Source organism: Passer montanus, unplaced genomic scaffold, assembly GCF_014805655.1.
Source record: "Passer montanus isolate IOZ18808 unplaced genomic scaffold, ASM1480565v1 scaffold20, whole genome shotgun sequence".
Taxonomy (NCBI): Eukaryota; Metazoa; Chordata; class Aves; order Passeriformes; family Passeridae; genus Passer; species Passer montanus.
The window spans coordinates 13355383-13372863 of record NW_024366592.1 but is presented as its reverse complement, the minus strand read 5'-3'; the positions used below and the strand labels follow the sequence as shown (position 1 = coordinate 13372863).

Genomic DNA, 17481 nt, shown 5'->3' with positions numbered 1-17481 from the left:
GGAGATTAAAAAAATGTTACAAGTTAGCATGTTCTCCAACACAGTTATGTGAGAAGCACTTGAGGAACCCTGATATGGAAGGGATTGATGATTACACTGTAATACTTAGACCTGTCTGCTGGGAGGTCACTCAGGATTTGAGTTATACTTGTTTACAACAACTGCAAGTCTAATTCAATATATTTCAGGGGTAAATGCTCCACACTCTCATTTTCGTTTTTCCCCTCTCTCTCTCTGTCTTCCTGGAGGACTTTTCCTTTCTTATTGTCCCAAACCTGCCACAGCAAAAAGTGCAGTAGGCTTTTGTATAATTGACTGTTATGCACAAAGCCTGGAAGGTCTAGAACTCCAGCTGTAAAGGCATTTGGGAAGTACCACTGGTCATAAATACAGTTATGAATTCCATATCCAGAAATACCCTTCTTTGCAGGACATGTCCAGGTGCATGGGAAAACTTTGATTTTCATGAACATTTTGTGCTGTAACAGCAATATTAATGCTGGCTGCTGAGGGCAAATGAAGAATCTGAGCGTGCAAATTTCGTTGTGTTTGCAGTCAAGCTTCACTTTTATGTCTGAGGCTGGCATGTGCTCAGCTGAATCTGGCAATGATCCTGAGGGCTGCTGTCTGCAAGTTGTACCACTTGGTGCCAAGCCCTGTGGGATTCTCTGGGAGCAGATTTTAGTTTGCACCACCTCTTTTCCAGTTGGGTATTTCACTACTGGCAGTGTTTGGGTTAGTTCTGTACACACAAGTCTCCCCCAGCGCTTCTTGTGTTGTATTTTCAGGCTGTTTTGCTGTGACTGAAGGTTTCATTGCTCTTGCAAGGTGTTTTAAGTTCTGGGTCCTTCTTTTGGAAATTTGCTGATGTGCATATTCTCTTCCTCCCTCATTTTCCCACTCCTCCCCTCCCTTCTGCCCCTGCCTCATTCCTTTCTCTTCTCCTGTTTTGCAGACATGCATAGCCACCCATGAGTCTAATGGGATTGATATCATAATTGCTCTCATCTTGAACGACATAAATCCTCTTGGCAAATACTGCATGGACTTGGTGCTTCAGCTCAAGGTACAGTATATGTAAATTTATTTATTTGAATTTGGGCAGCAACAGAAGACATATCTATGGGAGAGCTCTAGGCAGCCTGACATTTACTTAATCTTACCATAGTGCAGTATACTCAGAAGCCTAGGAAAAACAAAATCTTGCAAGTGGGTTCATCTCAGCTTCTGAATCCTTATGAGGCCCTCTGCCACACTTTTGACCCACTGCTATGTTTGGGACTATGTCTCAGCTTTAAAAAAAAAAATCCTATCAGTCAGGCATGACACAGGTAGCATGAAAAGTCTGTATTGTGGATGTAAAATCTGTTAAAATTGATAAAACAGCCACACTGCACAGGCATGAAACAAATCAGGCATGCTCTCTAAATACTGAACTCTTAAATATTTGAGAAGGAAATGCTGTGAAAAAGAACAATACATCATATGACCTGCAATGTCAAATAAAGTTGAAAACAAGGTTCAAGTAAATTGTACCTTATCTCCCTTCTCAGTGTCCTTTGAGGGGAAACACAAAGTGTGGAGTGTGAGGGCAAAGCCTAGAGCGGGGAGGCTTGTAATGTAATTTTGTTCTGTATTCTGGGGAGAGTTGGACAGGCTTGTAGATAAGTTTCTCCTGTCTGTGTGCCAGTGCATGCAGAGGGGAACTCTGCAGCTGCACTGTCTGCCAAACAGGGTAGAATCTGCCCAGGAGGAGCCCTGGGTTATTGCCTTTTCTTGCCTCCCAAATTAAGTATTTCCATTGCAGATGGTCTGTTTCCTCCCCAGACGAGCAAATACTTTGTGGTAGCTGCATTGCATCATATTGGCAATGTTATACATGTCTAATAAAATAATTAATATAGCTATATATCACGTACAATGAAACATTGAATCAACAGTGCCTTACATATGATTTTAATAACTGTAATTATTTTTTTGAATGGCAATGTAATTCAGGCCTCCCTCTAGCAAAACACTTAGGCAGACGTTTAACTTTGAACATGCAGACAGTTCTTTTGAAGTCCAAATTTCAGTCTCTGTAAAGATGTATCTGCATTCACTTCAATGTTATTTTGATTTGCCATTGTCATAAGGCTAGCAAATGCTTGTAGAACAGCTTTTCTGTGTAGTGACCAAACATGAAGCTTAGAGACACCTCTGCAAGGACCAGTGTGAACCTATTCACAGGGGGCTGGCTCTGCTCAGACTCACTCAATTAGCAAAAATTATGATGAATTATAGCAGAGGTTCAGACTGTGGAAATGATTCAGATTTTGCAGAGTCACAGAGTCTTTTTCTTTAGTAGGGATGACTTGAGGTCATCTTGTCCAAGCCATCTGCTCAAGCAGGATCAGCTAGAGGTTTCTCAGGATCATGTGCAGCTGAATATCTCCACAGCTGGAGACTCTACAACCATTTTGGGCAACCTATCCCACTGTGTGATCCCTCTCACAGTATGAAAGTGTTTTCTGGTGTTTAGATAGAATTTCATGGGTGTTTTATTTTGTCTCTTGCTCTTTCACTGGACACTGCTGAGAGGGGTCTGGCACCCTCTTCTGCGTTTCTTCCCACCAGGTATTTTTACACATTGATAAGATCCATCTAAGCCATTTGTACTCCAGACTGAACAGTCACAATTTTCAGTGGCTTCTTATATGAAAAATGCTCCATTCCTTCATGGTTTTTATGGCTTTTTGCTAGAGCCATTCCATTATGTCCATATCACTCTTGTACTGGATCTGGACACATTGCAAGATGTGATTTCAAGAACTGGATCCAAATTAAGAAGCTGCTGTTTTTGATTTTGAGTGGCAACACATTGAAGTAATAAAGCAATGACTTTACCAAGTAATGTTTAACTGTCAGTGTTCATAGGCAACTTTGAAGTTGCAAATACACAAATTTTGCACTGAAAATATAGAATTCAAAGTATGCAGGCCTATATGTTTACACTTACAAACAAGCTCAGACACTGTTTTCAGGGAACATTATATATTGAACTTACACCCTCCAACCAAAGGAAAGGCAATGTGGAATTATATTTTCCCATGCTAACTTAGTTTAGCTTGTTTTGCACTTAGTTTTTGATGTGGCATTTAATTACATCTTCATAGATTATATTTTCCAGTGGACTCCCAAATCATTTCGTGAGCAGAGCAGACAGTGCACTGAGTGCAGAGATGACCAGTGTTCTATTCTGTTTCTTCTTATTTCGAGTGTGACCCCCTGGCCATCCTTCCTGACCAGTGTATAAGCCCTGGCACACTCTAAGAGCTCAACATCTGCCACATCTGTGACAGGATGAAGAAACATTGTTAGTCTAAGAGTACAGAGAGTCTAAGAAAAATGTCTTCTTTTTTTCCCTGATAGCTGTATCTAGTTGCTTCACTCATTAATTTGTTTTTCCAAAATTTTTATCAGGAGCTGAGATGGGATTCCAGGTAATGGTGAAATGAAGAGTAGAAGTACTTTGGGCTGTGCTGGTTTTTTGTACCTGGAAACGGATTTTTCACTGTACTAGTGTGTTATGAACTTTGTGCAGTGTTTTGCAAATGATGGATGTCTTTTCCTCATTGATATTTGGGAATAGATCCTAGGCTCTTCATATATGCAGAAAGTGAGGAATAAGTAACCAAATAACCATCACAAATGCCTGCTGTAATTCTATGCCATGGCAAGGCACATCTGCTGAGTCAGTAACAGGAAGCTGGCTGTTGATGACACAAAGTCCTACCTATCTATCTTTCCCAGCTTCCCGGAAGCTGCAGCAGGCTTCTGTCCATCCCCAGGGTTGTCTGCACTGGCAAAGAGCTTCAAAGTCCTCCTCAGCCATGAGTGAGTGGACTGATGCCTTCCTCCTGTTTCCTCCCTTTCCTTACCAAGCTACCTGGGAGCCTATCATGGCCCCTTCCCTCCTCCTCAGTTTGAGATCCTGCCAATGCTACCACTACTGACTTGGCCACCACTGTAAAGGAAATCTGCAGTAGAAAAGGAAGCATCCTGCTTTTCAGGGCAGCATCCTGTCAGGAATCCTCATCAAAGTGCTGTTCTCTCCCTCCCCCTGTTCTTGTTCACTGTGCACATTTAACTTTGCAGTGTTGGTTTCTAGGTAAAGGGTCTGATTAGAACTTTCCCATGGATGGTCCTCATTTGATTTAGAAGCAAAAGGAAAGGGATGTGGCAAAACTCATATGGAGTGCTGTTCTCCTTGAGCCAGTCCCAGTTAGATCTTTTCTTCTCATCTCTTTTTCTTTGTCCTTATCTCATTCCTGTGTTGGCAAGCCCAGGCTCCTCTGTCTCAGCTCCCAGTCTCTTCTACCAGAAGTTTCTAATTCCCTAGTTACATACAATTCTTCTAATCTACTCTCCTTCCATTTACCTTCAGTCCTCCAGTCAGAGGTGTTTAATTCTCAGCCTAACACAGCCCTGAGCAAGCTGCTTTGAGCAGGGACTGGACTATTGGAATCTTAGTCCAGAGGGCAGCCTTTAGTGTATGGTTTTATGATCCAGCCTGCATAGTTTTTTGATTCTGTGCTCACCAAGAATAACCCCTGTGGGCTTTTAGCTGTGAAATTAGTGTGTTTCTGCTCTATAGTACTCAAATTGTAATTTACAAAATGCTTCCAAGTTGGACAAGTTTGAATGGGAGACTATAACGCGTGTGATTGTTCTATTGGCCTCTAGTGCTCCACAGTTTTAGGTCTATTATCAAAACTTGGGGATACAAAGGCTGCTTAAAACAGTCTTGAACATGTAGGGAATAATATCTTTCTTTTTGCCCCTGTCCCAAAAGCAGCTGAACCCTTTTCATCTGAAACTGCCCATGCCAATTGTCTGAGTCACACCGTCACTGGAGAAATTTCAGCTGGAAATGTTGATAATGGCAATAAGCAACTGAGAATGGGGTTGTAGGGTGGCTTGGCAATTTTCCTGGCCCCTGCCTCTTCCCTGGGGACTGTCTCCTGCTTCCAAATGTTCCAACAGCTCAGTCTGTAACAGGGAATGATAGGGATGCTGTGACAGGTCAGCCAAGGCAACCCTGCTCTGTCAGAAAGCAGCCAAACCTTCAGAACCATTCTTCCTCTTCACCACAGCTGGTTTAACTGGGAGAAAGGCAGGTATCTGAGGCACCACTGAGCTACTGCAGCTAAAGCTCATACTGTGTAATCCTGAGTAGCAGTTTTGGGGAAAAGCAGCCAGTTGACAAAGCAAAGGTTGTCTTTATATATTCCCCCAGGAATATTTAGTAGTAAAACAAAATCTGAGGACTGCATGAAAACAGTTCATTTTGCAGCCTTTCAAATAATAACCAGTTGGACTTCATAAAACCAAAGGGGAAGGAAACCTGCCTGAACCATAAAACCTTCTGTATAATATGTTTTGTAATTACCTCTGTTGAGTCTTGTTTTAACAGAAGGCCAAGGCAAAAATTGCGAGGTGGGAAATAAGGAAAGGAAATGGAATTTAATTTCTTATGCACAGTCTGCAGCAACACTCTGTATTTAAGTCAAATATTTTTCAGTGTTTAAAATTTTCCTTCCAATATAGCATGCACAGTTAGTGTTATGGTATGCTGACATTAAAAAAACTAGGTTAAATATGTCAGTAAAATAAAAGATGCAAGTGGTTGAAAATCTTATCCACTAAAAAAGTGGTCCTCATAATCTCAATTAAAACAAATTCAATGGTCATTAATCCATGAAAGGGATTTAAAATTTGCATTAATTTGGTTTTGTATCTCTAGAACAATGCCTCCAAGCTTTTGCTGGCTATTATGGAAAGCAGACAAGACAGTGAGAATGCGGAAAGAATCCTTTTCAACATGAGACCAAGAGAACTGGTGAGAAAGCTTGTGAATATTCATAAATCTATTGGCTGAAAAAAAATCTGTCATTAAAACATTTTTAAAATGCTCTGTATCTAAACTGAGAAGTGTTGGCAGTGTATGATGTCACATTGTATAAGGATAGTACTAATTCACAAAAAGTACTTTAAAAGGATCAAGCATGCATGATTTCAGTCTTTACGACTTCATTATTTTTATCCATTCCAAGCACTTTTCTTTAATTGTTTCCTAACTAAATTATCATATTCTGGTAGACTGTCTTCAAGTGCAGTTTGTCAGGGGTTGGCAAATTAAGCTTGTACAATTTGTGAAGCAGTGCTAACAGAAATGTGTGTGTGGACGTATAATATATTTAATATACATGTATGTTATTTATTTATGTCTCATGAACAAAGAGAGTTCCAAGCAGTTGTTGCTGTGTTTTGGAACAACACTGATGTTTATGGAGGTCTCCAGGAACTTTAAAGGGGTTGGAAATCTGGGGGGAGTAATTTCCAATACCACTTGATTGCATAACAACAGAGACTGAGAGATCTGGGAATTCTTGAGGGATTCTGGGGAAGAATCTGGGGACATTGTCCCTGCCCTTAGGCAGAGCCCAATGCCTGCTGGTTTCAGGGAATCACCACTAAGGTGGCATCTCAGCAGGATGAGGCCATCCCTAGGGTACAGCTGCAGGATCAGGCCTTGTGTGGGGAACCCTATGGTAGTCCTTTTGAATATTTGGAATTTCCCCAGCACCATGCCCAGATCTTCCTTTCCTTTTTTGTTTAGGTGTGGTTTTTCCTGTGAAATTGTGTTGCTGCTTGCTCTGGACAGAAGATCATGGCTGCACTCTTAAGAGCTGCACAACAGTCTCCACCATATCTAGACCAGTCTTTAGAAGCATTTGTGAAAATACCTGCTCACAAAGGCTTATCATTGCTGTTCCTTTCTCATGGTTACTGATGAAAAATGTAATGGTTTGGAGCTTCATAAATCCTTCAAGCTTGTCTTTATTCAGAAAGTGTTTCTCAGGCTGCTCGTTCTTCTTGCAGAACTGCAGGGCACCCATGCAGGCTGGATCTGAGCAAAGTGTCTGTGTTCAAACTGTATTTTTTTTCCCAAGAACCACATTTATTTCATCTCTCCCTGGCTGGATTTGTGTTGCAGGTGGATGTGATGAAGAATGCCTACAACCAAGGTCTGGATTGTGACCACGGGGAAGAGAATGGAGATGATAGCATCTCCCCAAAAGATGTTGGCCATAATATCTATATTTTGGCACATCAGGTATGTCTTACTGGTTTTGTGACAACTTCCAGAAAAGCATTACATTGTCACAGGTGGAGTCATGCACTTCAGGGCTAAGAGAGAAGTAACTGTGTTTATTGATAAAAACCAAAGTTTGGTAGCAGATGTGGCAGTGGGTTAACAAGGTTCAATGGCAAGGCAGACTTGATTACTGCATACAGGACAGGCTCAGTCTGTACTGTCAGGGAGACCCTCCTGTTGAGTCATGATGTTAAGGAAGGATCCCCTTGCATTCAGAACTCCTTCTCAGATGGGAGTTTAGGTGCAGCTGGATCCAGACTTAGTCCCAGCGTTTCCCAGCAGTTTGTCTAAAGGTTTATCTGCACATGATCAATCCATTATATCATTTAGCCATCAAGAATTCAGAATTTAGCATGCTCTTAGCCACTTACCAAAAGTGTCTTGTGGTGAGGAATCCCTCAGTCTTGAGAAGCAACCTTAAGAGCCATTCCCTGACCAAAGGGAGATCCTGAATATATTAGTCCTCCCATTGAGGAGAAATTTCACACAAATTGTTATTTTTGTGAAATAGCAATGTAGAACAAAACAGTGACTGTCTGCTTAGCTTTGTCTTCTTTTAACATTAACCAATCATTTATATCAATCAAATCATAAATTGTGTTATCTTTACTGGTGTATTTTAAATAGTGCCTTCAGTTGTGATACCAACTGAACTGGATTTCAGAAGATTCCTATTATTTTAGATATATTACTTCGCAAATAAGAATAATTGGGCCTTTTTACTGCTTTCTCCTTTTGAATTATGTTGTAGTGCCCTCAAGCTTTTTCTGATCACTTTTACTTCTTTACTGGTAAAGGTAGAATGTGCACTGGAGGCTGTTATTTAATAGGCTGTTTATTCTTCAGACTAGCTGGTGTCAAAAGTAGTTTATCTTTCAGTTACGTTCAGAGTATTGAAAAGTTTTGTATAATTGAAAGAATAAGGACCATGAACTTCTTGGTTATGTAATAAATTACAGCATTTGGTATTTCATATAAGGGCCAAATTTAAAAAAAAAAGTTTTTCCCTAAGTAAGAAGAAATAAACAGATGGGGATAGGCAGTGTTCCTCATTCCTTCTGTTTATTAAGTGTTGTTAGGAATTGAATACTTGGCAGGAAAAAAAAGAAAAGAAAGCAATCTATAGTTGCAGTAGTGTTATGCAATGTTTCTTTCAAGCAAAGAATGCAGAAGAACAGTTCCTGAGTTATCCTGGCGTGGTCACAGAACATTTAAATAAGTAGGTATTGTTATTATGTTGGTGGTGGTGTGGTTGACCATGTTCTACTCTCGTGCTGTGTGTGGGGCTGTACATAAGGTGCCCATCAGAGATGACAGTATTTTTAGAAAGCATCTGCAGCTCCTTACCTTGTCTGAATTTACTCCTTGTCTGAGTGCTTATAATGAAAATTTAAATGCCTGCCAAATTGAAATGTTGATGTTTTCTGTCTTCTGCCTACTGTTTTTGTTAAATTACTTAACAGGGTCTGTGACATGGAAAATACTGTTTGGGGGAGTATAATATAGGCCTAAAGCTATATATGAAGTGACTGCTGGGGTCATTTTACACAAGAGGTTAGCCCCAGGGTTACACCAGCTGGCTGAGGTGTAGGTTAAGCTCTGTCGTGAGGTTCATATCCACAGTGCTGGAGAGGTCCATGGTGCCACTCCACAGCTATTCCTGATCCATAGCTGGTGTTTTGGTTGCATAAGGGTGGATATTTTTACAGCAACTTACTGAGTTGCTTCCTGTTCTGTAAAATTAAATGTCATGATTGGCTATGTATGCTGTAAAAATATCCATCTTTTTTACAAAAAAAAAAAAGAGACTCTTTTCTTTTTCTTGCATTTCTGTAACATAGTACCTGTGTTTACAATAGATTTGCACCCATGTCAAGCCTCATATCAAAACAAAGCAGTGCAAGGCCAGGCAATTTGTGGCCTTTCTGTGTCCTCTGCTAATGAAATGCTACAATTCTTGGCACAGACCTGCTAATCTTTGACCCCAAACTCTTTCCATGTATGCCCTTTTTGCTCGCCATAGGATGGGCAGGATACAAGCATGGACCCTCCTCAGTAAGGACATTGTTGCTGGGTTCCTTTGCTGGCTTCAGTCTCCAAACACCCTCTGCTTTGCTGTCAGAGTGGCTTTTTGGTGCCTGGGCCTTCTGCTTGGCTTAGCTGACCTGATTTATATAATATTTATTTGCTAAGGCACTTCATCTGACTTACCTTTTTTCTACAACAACTGTGGCTCTTCAGTCACTTTCCTTACACTTCCTGGTGACCACTTGCTGCAGTTACAGCTTTTTGGTCCCTCTGTAATAGCAGAATCAAGACTGAGAGTTTCCCTTTTTGCTGTTCCAGCCCTCAAACACAGACAGTTTATTTTAGGGAGCTCTGACTTTCAGTTTTGGTCGTTGTGCTCTTCAGGGCAATGCTGGGTTCTGCATTTTGCCACCACTACATCCTTCCTTGCCCTTCCTGTGGTTGATTTTACCAGAAGCAAGAGGCATTCTTGTAAATGTTTGACCCACAGTGCATAGAAAGTTGTAGATGTGTCACAAACAAGGCTGAGATTTCTGTTAGTAAATCTTCATTACAGCCTCTCAGCCCCTGCCCTAAATGTGCCCTTGCACATGGTGGACAGACAGAGGTGTGTGGGTACAGCAGCCATGTCATGCCAGTGATCACACATCCTCCACATGTTTCTTTGTCCTCTCTTTGCTTTATTTCTTCATCTTCCTCCAGCGTGCCACGTGCCGTGGCTCTGATGCTTCCCCTGCACTGACCCTGGGCTGTCTGGGCACTGCTGCTTGTTTCTTTTTCTGCTCCCCAATAAGCAGAGGGGAGAAGGGAGGGCCACTGGGAGAAAGCAGAACTGAGCTGTCCATGAGGAGCTGCCCTGAGCTGCAGCCCTACTCTGCAGCCTGGTTTTGGGGCTCCTTCCAGATTTAGCTCCTCTGCAGCTGCTTGTGGAGCAGTGACATGAGCTGGTGTTTTAGGTCACATACTGGAAAAATAAGCCCGTTATAGGTGGGTAGAAAGGGTTCACAATTCTTTTGAAAATCCATGGAGGAGATTCTGTTTTCTTTCTCTGGTTCAAATGTCATGCTCAGAGCCAAGCCTTGACCTTGCTATTTCCTTGCAGTATTCTTAGGTGAGTCCCAGAGTGTGTTATGGACAGGGCTATCACCTCTTATACCACTTCTCTTCCAGACTCAGTCAATAGGTATAGTATTTTTGCCGCTGTTCTCTTAAGAGATTGTGTTAGAGCTGGTGACACTGTTTTGCAAAGTTAGTAAGGCTGTCCTCGAAGAGACTTCATCTTGATGTGATGTCCCTGTAGGAAAGTACCAAAGCTTTTGACACAGAAGCACAAAAAAAATTTTCATTCTTGTCCTTATCTGCAGGAGCTTTAGTGTAGGAGAATCAAGTTTTTAAATGGTTGCACAAAGAAAAAAAGCAGAAAAAGCTAAAGAAATCCTCTGGCCTTTCAGATGACTGCTTGAGCTGGCTGCTGCCAGTCATAACAAAGTACTTCAGAAGTTTGTAAACTAAAACACAGTACTTCACTGGCAATATTTCCATGAGTTTCATTATTCCTTTGGTATACTGTGAAGCAAGATAAAGCAGTGATTATAACTAGAGTTTCCTGTAGTCTGCATGCACATGTATATATATGTGTGTGTGCTTCTGTTAACAGAAAATACTTTGGAGTATTTGTGTTTTTCAGCTCATGCAAACTGTCTAAATCAGGCATGGAGCCCAAGCCAATCCACTGTACCTTTCAGCAGGGGCTTTTTTCATGAGGGTCACAAGAATGACATAGCTTTTTGTCAGCTTGCAGCATGGCAAGAGTGCACTTTCATCTGCCTGCAGAGCTGTGAAGAGATGTCCTTGATCTGGAAGGATGTGAGGGTGTGGGGGGAGTAAGGGAACAAACTGTAACAAAACTTTCAGATTTCCAATGCCTTATAAAGTCTTCTGCCTGGTTCCCAAGGCTGTGGCAGGAGTGGAGGGGTACTGACACAGCGTGTCACCCCTTTCATGATGCACGTTCTGTGCTCTCAGGCTAGCAAAATTTTCTCAGTTTTAAATTTCTGCTTAAATGCCCTGTTGGAGAGGGAGCACAAGTGTTGGAACTCCATGATACCTTTGTCACTTCCAGGTAAATAGAAGGTTATTTGTTTGGTTGTTTGTTTTGGTATTCTTTTTTTCAATGAAATTAATCTAAAATATTATTTAAGTCCTAACCAAGTAAACTACTTATATTTATAAAATTATCTGGTGCCACCAAGACTTAATGAAAAATATTTCCTCACCCCATAAGGTTAGAAGAGTGCAGTGAAGACAAATTTGAACCAGGTTACCTTCTGATAGACTAACACAGTTTGAAGTGTCCTTCCATTTATAAATTCTTAAAATGAACCAAGGAAAAAGGTAAATCTGCTGTGAACTGTAAGGTTCTCACTGCAGGTGCTGCTAAGAACACACATCTTTGTCTCTGATGCTAATTTTAAACGGACTGAGCAAAATAAGTCACTCAGCCTTATATATTTGTTAGTATATTCATAACAGAATCAAGATTTTTTTAATCAAACTTGACAAGCATTATCAAACTAATGTCTTACTGCCATGTTTACTTCATCGCTTAATAGTGTATACAGATGAAGGGTATTTTCTAACTGGGCAATTAAAATGTCAATAATTGATGGCATGGATTTATAGTTTGGGAGTAGGCATACACTACCAGCTATTTTTTAAAAGTTACTGGTTTTGACATTTGAAATAGGAGAGGTTTGATAATGAGACTTGGATATGATATATTCATTAAGGATAAAATAAAGTCAGTTAAAAAAAAATTAGCTATCCAAATAGGAAAAATTCTAAGATGCACAAAGCTTTTTGTTTCTGTGGGTTTCTCTGTAGTCTGTTTTTCTGTAGCTTTCATTAGACTTGAGTACACCCAGGACTGGGACCACCTTTACTTTCCACATCAGTACTGTGCCTGCAGCTGCCTAGTTCTGGGACTCTCACATCTCTGTCCAGCAGAACAAAGAAACTACAATAATAATTGTTTCAGAAAATTTTAAAGAATTAGTCTTATTTTTTACAAGATTTTGGAGCAGTTAAAAGCCCTCATTAATTTTATTTGCACCTTTTTAAGTAGGTGGTACTACCTGGTGTTACAGATAAAGGCACCAAGGCAGAAGCAGGCACAGAGAGCAAGTCATGAGCTGTCATGGGAAGGAAGTCTGTTTGATTGCCAGAGCTTTGCTTTGACTGCCACGTTGGCTTCCCTCCTATGCTCACTCTATCCCAGACTTTGCTAATGTGAAAAGTTGGCATTTATTGGGTAGTGCATAATCACTGAGCACATTAGTACTTCAGAAGTCTTTTAGAGACATGCTATCATGTGTTTTTCAAATGAACTTTCCCATGCTGCTACTATTATGGGTTGCTGAGGCAAGAAGAGCTTTCGTAAAGTAATGGGTGCAAATGCGTTCATGTGTGTGAGGGAGGTATTGTAGGGCTTAAGGGCTTTTTTGTGGGTGATTATTTTTGGTGTTGTACTTTGGAGCAGTTCCTGGATTTCCTTCACTTTGCTGTATTTTAACTTTTAGACAGATTCACTTAGACCTTCATCCTTCTTTTCCCTTGAGTATATGTGTGCATGTACAAAGTAAAAGACAATTATTAAAACTTACACTAAAAGGTAGATGTGGATTCTTGTACTTATCCATTTGTCTTGACCTGAATATAATTCAAACCAGGTGAAGGGATTCCATGCCAAGACCTTGCTTATCTTCCATGGCTTAATGTGTGAGGAAACAAGAAGTAACACTGTAAGTGTGGGCCTTCAAATGTGGAATAGGATCACTGCATGTGACTCCTTCAAAGCTTTCTGAACCAAACACTGTCCTGCATGAAGTGTGATTGTGGTCACGCATAAATTCAGGGTGAAATTTGGCTTTTTAAAAAGAATGTTGCTAAGGAAGGCAGAAGTTAAGTGCTCAGTAATGTGCATTGACAAGCACCTTCTCTAAGACACAGCAAAGAAGCACCTGAAATGCTGTTTAGGATAGGGAACTGGTGGGACTAGTTACAGCCAAGTAGTCTGCAGTGGGCAAGAACTGTCTGAAATTGTAATATCATGGTTATACCACGGAAATAACATGAGCAGAAGAAAAGTGGAAAACTTGTTCTTGCAAGAACACCTTCACCCTTGATAGTGATGTTGCCATTACCAGACCATAACATTTGCCTAAAAGAAATCTCCCTGTCCCTGTGGAAGCTGTAAGTTCCCAGAGCATTTTGCTTTAAAAGATAGGCTCATCCAATTGGGAAGCAGCTTTGAGCTCAGGCAAAGACCCTCCAGATGAACTGAGGTTTGAGGACCACACTGGTTCAGTAATTTTTTTAAGCTTGGGGAGTTGTTTCTGCTCATCCTCTGCCTCAGGTAGTTGCATGTCTGTCTTTACAAAAATATTAGCTTGTGCCTGTGTTCTGATGACAAAGATTTTCAGTTGATTCTGTTTTGTGAATGAAATGTTTTGGTTCATATGAGTTTTTACACATCTCTGACTGGTACACTAAAAAAAAAAAAAAAAAAAAAAAAAGAAGTTTTCATGTATGAGACTATTTTGGAAAAAAGACCACTGGTTATATTGAGTGCAAATGTAGATGGCTCCCATTTTGTGTAACAGTGGCCATTGTCAAATTGTGCAGCTTATGTGGACAAGAAGCAGTTGGTAGATGTTGTTAGAGATTGTCCTCCCAAGTACCCGGTGACAAATGGAGAAAAACACTGTACACAATTAAATAAATAGGACTGCTTTTGAAGCCAGAAGATGGACTCTATACTGTAGGATAAACCTGTCCTTTAGGATGAATAGATGTGAGTTTGCACAATGAGGATGCTCCCTTTCTGCAGGACAGGTAAAATTTTTCAAGCTAAAGGATGTAATTTTTTGCAAGGCTATGCTGAGCTTCATGGTTTTTTGGTGTTTTTTTGTTTCTCTGTCTTTAACAGAGAAGCTCTTTCTGATAGCAGTGCCAAAACAAAGGGCTAATGGGAACCAGTCGCAGGAACCATGACTGTCAGGGGACTCATAAGCTTGGCTGCCAGACCTGAAACTTTTCATGGAACTTTTATGCTCCATGTGTTGTTTTGTAGTTATCATCCTGATGAGACAGGCTATGGAATCAAAATGACACCAGCCAATTAAATATTAGGAGAATCGGAAGATGCAAGGCTTTTACACTGAGATTGCCAAGATTGAAACAGAAGCCAGTGACACACATCACCCTCCTTGTGGCTCATTAGGATGGGATATAACTCCACGTTCAGCCAGCTGCAGGATGGAGAAACAGCATGGAGGCTGCCACGAGGGCTTGACTAATGAGCACCTAAAAGGTTAAATAAACCTCTCTGGCTGATGTTAGGTCTCAGGTTATAACCTTAGCAACTTGTCCTTTGATGTTTTCTTTTTCTCCCCTTCTCCTTGGAAACATTCATCTCAGAATCCTGTTCTGGCTTTGGGAACCTACATGGGAACCTCTGTTTTCCATCTGGTGTTGTGTTGACTTAGGCTGCTAAGAGCTGCTAGGATTCAAGCTAGAGCTTTTTACCATAGACTGGCCACAAAAGCTTTAGCTTATTTTAATTATTTTTGTTCTACTTCTCTAGAATAAGATGAAGTGTCTGTTCTACATATGTGTGTGATTTATTATATGTAATGTTAATGAGGGATATATCCTGTTTGACTGTGGCAACTGTGCATTTCACTAGTGCACAGGTGGCCTTAATATTTCTGCTTTGTGGGTCTCTTCTTCTGTCTTTAACTTCTGTAATCCTTGTGTTTTGTAGTTTACAAGATTTTTTGTCATTGGGAAATATGTTGAATTGGTGTTGGGGCCCAAATGTTACCCCAGAAGAAATATCCTTTCTTTGTCAAATGTCTGCATTGTGAAATCTTCTCATTAGTCTGTGGTTTTACTCTGAAATTTGGCTATGGGACAACAAAATACTGTTCAAGACATTCTCTGCTCTCAGGCTATGTTTGCAGCCCTGTCCTAGCAATAACTACACTATCTTTTTATTGCTGTCTGAAGCAGCATGGGGTGGGCAGAGGGACTTCAGTCCTCCTTTGGTTCTCTGTCACCCATGAGGCACTTCCTTCTCTTCCCATTTGTAGAATGGGTCTTCATATAGCTGTGTCCACAGCTGGTCATGTGGGAATGCCTCCACTCAAAGTATGCAAGCAATACTAATTTATACTGGTAGAGAACTTGCCCTGTTGGCCTCAAACCATACTCTTACCCTGGAGCTGCCTGTTCACATTTGTCATGCTTTAAGAGTGATGATATAGGGGTCACAAGGAGGTTGGCTTGACTTTAAACTTTTAGATTGAAATTGCTTGGAGAAGCATTATGTAGAATTTAGCATAATTTTCCTTGGAAACTGAGTAAACTCAATCCAGAAGCCATTGAGAGGCAATAAATGTGGGACTACAAAGTACTATCTTTCCAAAGCCACCGTTCAAAGCACACTGCTTTGAACTGCCCTGAGTGCTGTGTGCACATTTCACTGGCTCAGAAATGTGTGTAATGTAGCTATTTTGTTCAAATTGCTGAAAACTCCGCTCATCAAGGAAGGTGATTTACACAAAGTGTTGAGTTCTTGCACTGGAGACAGAGCTGGAGCTTTTCCATTAGAGGTAACCTTCAAGTGAACCAAGGTGCACCTTTTTCTTCTAAGTACAGCCCAACTAAAATGTTTTACCCAAGCTGGGGTTTGGTTTGAGAGGAAGTGAGGTACCTTGGAAATACCATGGAAGTGAAGTCTGGTCTCACTTAATAGTATCAGAGCAGTTCTAATAGGCTCAGATATCTGCATTGTGAAATCCTACACCTTAATTAAAATCGGGAGGGGGCATCTTCTCTAACAGAGACATACTTTTGTATGTTCAGTAGTCATTGAAGTAATTACAGGTTAACAAAAATAAAGAGCATTAAACAGAATGTCAAAATATGTCTGTTCCTTACAGTTGCTCTGTTTTAACTCTCATCTCTTCTGATGCACAATTTAATTAGGTATCTCAGTCACTATAGAGTTTTCCAGATAAGATCTGAATTTGTAATCTACAAATCAGTAGAGCTCAGTTGCCATCCTCTGTATTTCATTCATTTAACACAGTGCAGAAAAGTGAAAATGAGGTTCACCTTGCACTTTCTCTGAGGCACATTTATGAGATACTGAATAAAATGTCCAGCTGTGAAATTTAGTTTTAACAGCTGATTATGCTTTTCTACACCAAAAGTGAGGTGATCAGTTGCTTATGATCACCTTCAGACCTGCACACAGATAAGCATCATCAACCTGGGGTTAAAGAAGCCTTCTCCACCTTTTTCTATGGGCAAGGATTTTCAGAATTTGTTTCACAAATGATGGTCTGTGGTAACCTTAAATGAACTTCATTTGGAAAATGTTTCCAGCTTTTTCTGTCTTTTGGTCTGCAGAACACCATTTAAGTTGGTTGGATAAAACAGCATTATTTGTGAATATCTGGTAAGGAGGGAGATTAAATTTTTATTCCTACCAAGAACTCTTATTTCATAGGTGCCAGGTGAAAGTGCTCTCCTGAGGACAATAGCCATAATACAGAGTTGTAATGAGCAACTCATCATTTAACATTCTCTTCTTGCTGGTCCTATGCTCCTAGTTTTATTTTTTAGGGATGTTTTGCTCTACTGATTGAAGGGGGAGGCAGAGATTCAACAGCATGGTTGAAAATGTTGGAAAATCTCACCATTGTAATTGTTTGAGAGGAGTCATCTCTCAGTTCCTGTCCGTCTCCACACTTGTACACTGCTCTGTTTTGTACCCTACAATGCACATACAGCAGATAGTAGGAAATCCATGTCTGCTGTGGATTCAACAGGTTTCAGCTTTAGCTGTTTGCTTGCTGCTACAGTCTCATATGTTTTTGACCCTGAATGAGCAAGTTACGTTTTTCTGAGTGTTGTGGAATTACGTGTTTAGAAGGTGGGATGTGAACAGGCCTGGCTATGAACAGGGTTTTTGGTTTGACATCAGTGTAACTTGAAATCACAGTCTGAGCCATAATTCCAGGCTTCAGCTGAGGAGTTAAGCCCCTTCAATGTGCCTCATTGAAAACAGGGAGATGGTTTATCCTAGCCTTTGCAAGGGCTGTCTTCCAAGCCACGCCTGCCTACGGTAGAGCTGGTGATGTCAGGTTAGGTTGGTGACCTGCATCCAGCTGAAGGGGTCACAG

The 17481-nt window shown here is 40.7% G+C and overlaps 1 protein-coding gene across 7 annotated transcripts in view; it reads left to right on the top strand.

Annotated features, from left to right (window-relative positions):
- ITPR2 (inositol 1,4,5-trisphosphate receptor type 2) overlaps positions 1 to 17481 on the top strand; it is a 244485-nt gene that overhangs the window by 174950 nt on the left and 52054 nt on the right. For all 7 annotated transcript variants that reach the window (XM_039708068.1, XM_039708067.1, XM_039708063.1 and 4 more), the window contains 3 exons: positions 956 to 1066; positions 5786 to 5881; positions 7040 to 7159. In XM_039708068.1, coding sequence (XP_039564002.1) covers positions 956 to 1066; positions 5786 to 5881; positions 7040 to 7159 — 327 coding nt within the window. The remainder of the gene's footprint in view (positions 1 to 955; positions 1067 to 5785; positions 5882 to 7039; positions 7160 to 17481) is intronic.